We start from the raw sequence: 9,281 nt of genomic DNA on the forward strand, positions 1-9,281 counted from the left end.
GATGAAGTCTACCACAGGGATTTGTTTGGGTGTGACCGCAAAATTCATTCCCTTGGCCAATACCGCTTTTTCCGTGTCTGTGAGTTCTCTGTCAGAGAGGTTTCTGACCCATTTGTCATGCAATGGTTGTGGGTTGTGTTCCTCCTTTCTCCTCCACCCAAGTAAATCTGAGGACGGCTGTCCATACTGTAGTCTCTGGAATTTAGCCATTTGGCGAACCTTGCTCTTGTTATGTTGGGTAAGCTGTGCCTTTTCCATGAAACGCGAGATCTCCTGAGAGATTTCTCTGGTAACTTTAGTGGAGAGTCTCTTTGTCAGTTGCTCTGTTCGGACCATCAGGTTGCCTATAGTGAAATGTATTTGTCGATTCTTTCACTTAAAAGTTGTGCTTGCGCTCTTCAGGATGTTCCCCGCCCTGTATCCTTTTACCGGAGAGCCGAGCCACAAACTTTTGGGGAAGACATCCTGTTGGCGGCATCTTAGGTTGAAACGAAGGTGGTTTCTGTAATCAGACAGTTTCCTGACTGTTTTCTCGTACTCGCACACCAGCCGGAGGGTATCATTCCCAAAATGGGTAGCAACATATTTGTGCAGATTCTCAGTCATCCAGGTCATAGTAAACCGCAACCGAAATAACCTTGGAAATCAACTGGACTTGGAATTCTAGATTGAAGACGTTTCACCTCTCATCCAAGAGGCTTCATCAGTTCTGAATTCCAAGTCCAGTTGATTTCCAAGGTTATTTCGGTTGCGGTTTACTATGACCTGGATGACTGAGAATCTGCACAGATATGCTACAATATTAACTTTTAGTTTGATATGACAAACTGTTGCTAATTTACTCATTCAGCAGCATCCGAGGATTTGGAGTCCTGTGGCTGAGTCCAGCATTCACTCTCCTTTTTTGTTCACTTTTGTTCTCTACCAACTCTGATAATCTTATGGGAATATCACATATTTAAGTGAAATAAACCTCCTCTGATTATACTAAAAAAAGGCATGCCGTTCATGGCTCTCAGAAACTCTGCTCAGTAAAACACATGGTCAATTAGAAGATAAGTCTAACAGCCTAAACTTAACATTAGTTTTCTAGCTACCGTGTGATCAGCCAATACGTTAGCTAACTTTAGCTAAGATTCACGTAAACCTTTCTTTGTGAGTTTTGCAGTGACAGATTATGTTAAATGTTGAGGTTGTGGTGTTGCTGATTGTTGTGCTGCAGACTTTGTATACTGCTGTTTTCTTCTTGCTACCATCATCAACATCATAATTGCCCTTGAATCCAAATTTTATATTTTTGGACTAGGCCCCTCCACGATATCCGCATCCCGCCTTCTGCTGGTCTGACGTGTTCTGGTAGGTTGCCAGGTTTGTGTGCATTGTACTAGAAATCACCCAATTGTGTTTCAGAAACAAAATATAACTTCTCAGTATCTAGAAAAATGCATATATCTAATTTAAAGAAGAGTAGTAATTTTGAGTCACCTGTCTCAAGTCTCAAGTCATGAATACCAAGTCAAAGTTGAGTCAAGTCTTTTAACAGTGTTAGTTAAGTAAGTCTCAAGTCTTCAAATTTGTGATTTACTGTAAGTCTCCCCCACCCCTGGGAAACTTAACAGCACTGTACACTATGTTCTTTTCATGTATAAAGCCTACTTACAGTTCCAATTGCAGTTTCTGCAAATCAGATACCATGACTGGATATGGAAAATGATCCACGACTGGCACAACATCAAGGACACACTGTATTACCCTGCTGACATTATCTCCCAAAAGATCACCCACTTCCTACAGCAAGTACGGCCGCAGCACCCACTTCTGGTCACTGAACAAACTACTGCCACATTTATAATCTTACACAGACACTTGTTCAGTGTAGTTATTAAAAATAGAAAGGCCTGCAGTGTGTGGGGGGAGGGAGGGAGGTTGTAAAGTGAAGGTGGACATATTTCACTTAATCAAATTCCTCAGAGGATTTGTTTTAGTACCACTTTAACCTTGACTATTCCCGTCTTCTTTTGTACACAAAGCCAACGGAGGCACTTTCACAATTAAGAAGATTAACAGGTGTCAGGTCACAGTCCTTGAACAAAAGATGGGTAAACAGCTAAGAGGGATCAGAGCCGTTACAAACGATTCAGCATTAAAATGCAATACAGTTGATTGAAAAAGGCAAAAAACAAGTGTAGTTTGTAGAGTAGGCAAAGCAGAAGGGAAAGAAATGTCACAAAATAGGGTCGTCACATGCAGATAAGCAGATTGACAGAGACAGAAGATAAACAGAGAGAGATAAGTAGAGAGCGAGTGTATAAACAGCAGAGGGGTGTGTTCTGTGATCTTGGCTGATGTCCTAGAACCTGCTAGATGAAGGGGGAGTGCACTTGATGACAGACAGAGGAACACACTCCAGCAGGCCCCCAACACACATGCACACAAAGACACACACCCTTCCCCACTGCCATAACTCCCATCTGTTGAAAACAATACAGACAAAGACCTGGGCCCTCCCTCCCTGTGCAAAACACTCACATGTGTGTGCACGTTTTCCTCTGCTTTTTCTGCTGCGCAACACTAAGAGGAAGGACTGTCCACCCCACACCAGGACACACTGACCCATACAAACAACAGTAACACTCTTACAGTACAGACTGTGAAGCCTGTTGGGTTAGTCATTAAAAAAACATCACAAATGATAACTTGTGATGTCCATACAATTCAGACTATGTGTAGAACAAATAGGGTTTCTATGCTGCACTTCTTGCAGATCACCATCATTTAAAACATCATGGGCTATTTTTTTCTCAGTTCCTCATTGTGGCACTTCATAATCTGTAAATTCATTCTTTTCCCATCCATGGTGAGGAGCTGTGTGGCAGATCATTTCCCACTGGGCCAAAGGGAGTGGATCCATGCAAGTCTTTGGTAGTTGTTTGATGATTAATTAATGCTCTTATTATGCCTCTGTGCCAGTGCCGCAGCCAGAGGCATAATGTTTTGGGCTTGTCCGTCCGTACCATTCTTGCGAACACGATACGTCTCGAATGCACTGAGGGAATTTCTTCAAATTTGGCACAAATGATCACTTGAACTCAAGGATGAACTGATTAAATTTTTGTTTTCAAAGGTCAAAGGTCAAGATCAGTGACCTCACTTCTGAATTTGATTGGTTGGCATTAGCATACGACTGCGAAGCGGTACTTTTTTTTTTTTTTTGTCTGATCAGCAGTTCAAAATGCCAAAATTATGCAGCGACCTGTAATGTAAAGACAAAGAACTGCAACAAATGTTCACACTGTTTGACTGTTTAAATCTTAAATTTAAAAATAACTGTCATTTCATAATATCACTTGACAACAGCTTTCTGATGTTCTGTGAGGGCATTTATAATAAAACACTGAGCAGTGACCTCACTTTCTGGATTAATGGCTCTGTTCATCAGCACAAATCTGCTACCAGGAAAAGTCAAACTGGTAATATCCTGGTGTCTGTGGGTGTCCACGTGTTTGCATCCTGATGGCCTTTGTTTCACTCCATCCTGGGCGTCAAACAAATATTAAATTTATTTCCAATGTCATTTGCACTGACAGTCCCCTTGGCAACTGCACATGGAAATGTTCAGATATTTAGAGCTGAGGTCAAGTGAAAGATCATAACCACAGTATTTCATTCATCCGGTGTAAGAGGCTATAATTCATTAGATCACAGCATTTTCACTGATCAGATTGAATGGCATCTCAAGTGTCCTACAAAAGGTAAGTAGGTGGATGTCCACTCAGCTGTTTTCTGCCTCACAGGAAACTGTTTAATGCTTGGCTGAGGTGGGAAAGTTGGCCTATCAATAAAATTAAAATATGATTCAATGCAATGGAAAGATACTGTGAATTAATCATAATGTACACTACATGAGTCATATGACTTAAAACTCCCTCCATCCATCCATTATCTATACTGAATATGGTCATGGGGGGCCTGGAGCCAATCCCGGCTGACACTGGGCGAGAGGCAGGGTCCACCCTGGACAGGTCGCCGGTCTGTCACAAGGCTGACATGTAGAGACAAACAACCACAAACAGACACACTCACACTCACTCCTACAGGCAATTTAGAGTCACCAGTCAACCTAAGATACATGTCTTTGGACTGTGGGAGGAAGCTGTAGTACCCGGAGAGAACCCACGCAGGCACAGGGAGAACATGCAGACTCCACACAGAAAGGCCCCAGATCAAACCCGGAACCTTCATGCTGTGAGGTGACAGTGCAAACCATCGCACCGCCATATCCCATAACTTAAACCTCTACTGTTAAAATGAAAACTAGTGCCAGATGAAAACAGCTGTGTGAAGACTTGAGGACAAACATTTCTCAAATTAATATATGAAGCAAACACATTTCCATCATGTTTTGAACATTTTTATGTCACAGTTTTTCATTGAGGATTGACCAGCACTCCTAATTATGTAAACTCAATGTGCTCTCCTCTTCTACAATAATGGTACCTGACTGGGAAAAAGTATCACTGGCTCTTTATCTGAACAAACCAACTTTTAATATCTGCATAATAGTAGAGAATAGGAATGTGCATTGATTCACTTTTTTCACCAGTTCTCTCAAAAGTAAAATTTATGATACATTTGGAGGAAAACCCACTTATTCATGCAATATATAAACCTGTGACCAATTTGTTGCTAAGCAGGGACATAACAGCAGTGATGCCATGCTGAGGTTTAGCAGGTACTGTACTGTATATCATGTTCAGCAACTTGGCTGAATAGTGTTAGCATGCTAACACTTGCTGATTAGCACCACACACAGCACAACAGAGGATGATGACAACTAGGAGTCCTTCTCTTTGGAGCATAAACATCTGCACCAAACATCCTGGCAACCCACTCAATCAGGGCTGTATTCAGCCCAAAGAGTCACTCCTAGTGAAGAAATTCTAAGAAAATTCTTAGAATTGTGACATTTTCTACAAATTTTCCCTTAAGGATAAGGCTAGATACTTGTAAAAATAAAAGTTATTCACAAAGCAACTTTATCCATAAGAGAGTTCCTAAGTTGCAAACTGTTAAGAGTAGAGAGGTGTAATTTTAAAAGACTTAAGCAGAGGATACCATGATGGAAAGACAGAAAAAATATTTTCTAATCACTGAACAACAATGAGTCAAACGCTACAGATTAGATCGTAAGCGATAAAGTTTGTGATCAATCGTATCACAACAAATGCAATAATGTCATAACACCAGAAATGAAAGTGATCAAGGAAGATTAAGGACTAAGGAACAATAAAATAAGGTAATTGGGATTCACCTTATGAGTTATGTTTTACTTTTCAGTGACTGGCGCTACCCCCACAATTAAGAAGCCTAACAACAGGGTCAACCACATCTCCTCACTGAGATAAAGGTTTTTCTGTTATCCTTGCTCTGAGCAGTTTCCTAAATCACTTTTAAGCTAGGCTAAGTTAACAGCTCTCTGAGAATGTTTGTGAATACAGGCCCAGACCTTCTAGTCTGGTGGATCAACAGTCAGACCAACCAACTGACCGAATGACATTGCTGCCCCAGCAGACAGACTGCTAACATATAAAAATGCCATTATTATTCCCAGCCAACCCAGAGTTAATGCAGTGGGATGCCAATCAATAAGAAACATTTGCTTTTTGCTATTACAGAAAAAAGAAAATCACTGAAATTCGCTGACGCCACATTCAACATGTAGATGCAGTTTCAGTGAGCAAACTGGAAAACACACACACACACACACACACTTAAACTAAGCCTGTAAGAAAACCCCATTATTGATATTATATTTAAAATATGAACTGTACCTTGTTTTTGCTTTTCTTTTGTTTCCAAAAAGGTAAGATGCAGTAGAAGAAAGATTTTGCCCATCTGAAGACTGTGGCAAGACACCAGCCTAGTCCACCCATTCTTTTCTGAAAACCTCCTCACATCCTCTACTGCCGGTCCTTTCTCACTGTCTCTCTTCTCTCTCTAAGCTTGTCCTTCAAAGCCAGATGTGTCCAGATGTGTCTAGTAGTTCACCCTGGGCTGAATCCTGGGATGGTTGCTGACTAGATCTAAGAAAATGTGTTTTTTCCTTCAATTTCAGTGACAAGAACTTTCCTTAAAGTGTAGTAGAAGTCATTCCTAAAAGCATCCCTCCCCCCTTGCCTAGCATCCCTGCAGCATCCCTGCATCCTCCATCATGTCCCTTCTTTCTTTGGCTGCTGCAGCGTTTTCCATTGAAAGGCTGAGGAGGAAAAAGATTAGGAGAGGGGAAGACAAGTGGGCGTAGGTGGGATGGGTCTGGCAGAGCCGTCTGGTAACGAAAGAGGCACTTATGTTGATGAGAAAAGGAGGGGGTTCTGCAATTTAATGTAGAAAAGAGGGGGTGGCTCGGACGGAGTCTTGAAGCAAAGAAAGAGCAATGAATATGAGATTTGTGGACTAACCATCTATTCCCAGTTGTTAAAATGAAGCTGTAAATACAAATAACGCTATAATACAGGTAACTTCCAGTTGATGATAAGGTAACTGCCAATTTTGTGCCAAAGGCTTTGTTAAAGAAAAAGTGAATGTAATTGTAGCTGTATGTGCGTTGAGGAAATAAATCTGATCAGTAAAGTGTGCTGATGCATTTGTGGTTGCCATGGGAGCAGTAATGAAGACTCCCATTCTCCACCACTCATCATGGCCTATGGAGCCTCTGAGCCTGTATACATTCTGAGTAATTAGTATTGAGACCAAGGACAGTATCTGTAATTTAACATATTAACTGAATGCTTAGTCTCTCCTGTTTAAAGAGCCCATGGCATGTTCATTTCCAGCCAATTAATGTTTAATCTTGCATGCATCTACATTAGCTTTGGACCCCTTATAAATCAAAATAGTCTGTAATTATTTTAGAACGATAAAACCAGAGAGCCTCTTCCAAAAAATGAGAGGACAGTTCATGAATGTGCACAACTCCTGTTACCAGTGTTGTGTCCAAAGTGGACAGTACAACGAACCATATTAATATGAATTTCTCCTCCATAATTGGGTGAACAACGGTATACGTACTGATGAAAAGAGATGTGTAACACACTAAACAAAGCAGGAAGTTGAGAAACTCCATATTTTGCCTGGCATAATGCAGACATAGTAACCATCATGGATCATTAATCCACTGATTAACCAACAACACATCACATGTGGCAGACACACTGGCCTCAAGCAGTCAAAACAAACAGGTACTGTGCTTCGGGGGAATCCAGCAATGATGAGCTGATCACTAACCACTGCAGGGGGCTTCACAGGCCGGCTGCTTGTAGGTTAGACCCGGTCAGGTAAAACAGCGAGTCCATGTACAGGAACATTCCCAGACATGCAGTAACCTCAGGCCCCGTACTTTTTCAATAATTTAATCAAATGGAAGACACATGATGGAAGTGCTCCAAAGATATTTCTGACTACCTCGGCATTAAGAGAAGAACACAAAAACCAATCTTTGTCAAAGCAAAAAAATGTCAATGAACTACACAGCTCCAAAACAAACTAACTTAAACAGCAAGCCTTTTAATTACAGTCTGCAATAAATTATCACTGTCTTCATGAGGCAATTTCTCATTGAGACACTTATGTTGCATCTATTTTCTGGAAAATTTTCACATTACACAATAACCTTAAAGAAAAATAAAGAGTAGCTGTCCCCGATCTGCTATGCAGCTACACAGGAAGCTCCCTACTTTGTTTTATTTCAGGGAAACAAGAGAAGGAAACCTCTGACTTTTTGGTGAAAACACTACAAGATAGGTCTAATGCCCTATGTGGGTGTATCCATAGCTGCTTCCTGTTTTTCTTGCAGTCAGCCGTTTCCCACAACCTGCTCCAACACTAAAAATCCCAGCAAGGTGTTGGAAAGTGCTAAAGCTAATGACAAGACTATTCATCCAACACCTTTTTACAGTCCTGTCTGCTCAAATGCACTGGTGCACAATAATTTATACTGAGAGTATGAACCCAGCAGGTGTAAAGGAGAAACAAAGTTTATTTGTTCTCCTGCTCTTAAATCAATATACGAAGCCTTACATTTATGTACTGCAAAATGGTGAACAGTGAAAGTTGTCAGGCCATGGAAATTTAAATAAAGAACATGGCTTTAGTGTGCTCCTGTTAACTTTAGAAGAACTACATGGATATAATTTAGACTATGTTGATTAAACAATTGCATGTCAGCCAACAACCCCTGAACTGTTTAGCAGTGTATAGAGCATTTAGTGGATATTCTGTGCCTTGCCCACAGATATGTTGCATGGCCTCATCATCAGACCAAGCCTCCTTTCTCCCTGTTAAAAATTACACAGTGCTGGCAAAGTGAAAGAAAAGTTCCACAGAAGCCAAATGGACAATATCATGCGCACTTCCTGCATCTCTGCAGTGCACACACTGGGCAGGTTCCAAGTCTCAATCTGGCAATGTCAGCTGTGTTGTCTGTTCTAGGAAACGAGACAACGGGTCAGGGAGTTAAGGGTCATTGTTCCTAGGAGAATGGAAGGCGTAATGGTTGGTTATGGTTATAATGGGGTGTGCGTGTGTGGGTTGGGGGGGCTTGTATCTGTTCATCTGTTTAATTCGATATTATCCATCAACAACATCCAGTCTCTTTTTAGAAAGCAGCAATAAAGACAACTGTAACACTCTCTAGGCTACCTTTACCCAGAGTTACATTATCTAAGAATATCACTTTTGACATTTCTGTGGAGGAATGCTGTGATGTCAATACAGGTATGTTGAATGTCAAGTTAGCCTTAAAATGCAGCACTGACCACAGCTAGTATTCATTTGCCAGTGCATCTTAGCCTCACCCTCCTCATCAGACCAATTACACGCAGACACAGTGCTCCACCGCAGTTCACTGCAGTGCACTGAGCTTTCACCTTGTTCCATATTTCATGTTTGTCAGCTTTCAATGCCAAGGATTAGCTGAGCTCCAGTGACATCATACAGCCAGTTGTGACCCTGTATGCACATGGCTGCTGTTTCTATCATAATAAAAATAGAAAAGAGTTTTTCCAAAGTCAGTTGTTATTTTTGCAAAAGATGAACAAATTTGAAAGGAAGTTAACTAATACCTAATAATATCATTTGCACTGAGACCATCCATCCATTTTCCTCTGCTTATCCGGGACCGGGTCACGGGGGCAGCGGTCTAAGCAAAGATGCCCAGACTTCCCTCTCTCCAGACACTTCCTCCAGCTCCTCCGGGGGAATGCTGAGGCGTTCCCAGGCCAGCC

General features: G+C 41.4%; 1 protein-coding gene across 9 annotated transcripts in view; it reads right to left on the reverse strand.

Moving 5' to 3' along the window:
* The window catches only part of tns1b (tensin 1b), a 140,519-nt gene that overhangs the window by 126,912 nt on the left and 4,326 nt on the right, over positions 1-9,281 (reverse strand). For 4 of the 9 annotated variants that reach the window (XM_020621637.1, XM_020621632.1, XM_020621627.1 and 1 more), the window contains exon 1: positions 5,832-6,123. The exons of 1 other annotated variant lie outside the window; for it this stretch is intronic. In XM_020621637.1, the coding sequence (XP_020477293.1) occupies positions 5,832-5,933 (102 nt within the window). In that variant the 5' untranslated portion in view covers positions 5,934-6,123. Of the gene's footprint in view, positions 1-5,831; positions 6,126-9,281 lie in introns of those variants that run through there. 4 more of the 9 variants (XM_020621629.1, XM_020621630.1, XM_020621623.1 and 1 more) reach the window with 2 other exon arrangements.

This window comes from Monopterus albus, unplaced genomic scaffold (assembly GCF_001952655.1).
Source record: "Monopterus albus unplaced genomic scaffold, M_albus_1.0 scaffold263.1, whole genome shotgun sequence".
Classification (NCBI taxonomy): domain Eukaryota; kingdom Metazoa; phylum Chordata; class Actinopteri; order Synbranchiformes; family Synbranchidae; genus Monopterus; species Monopterus albus.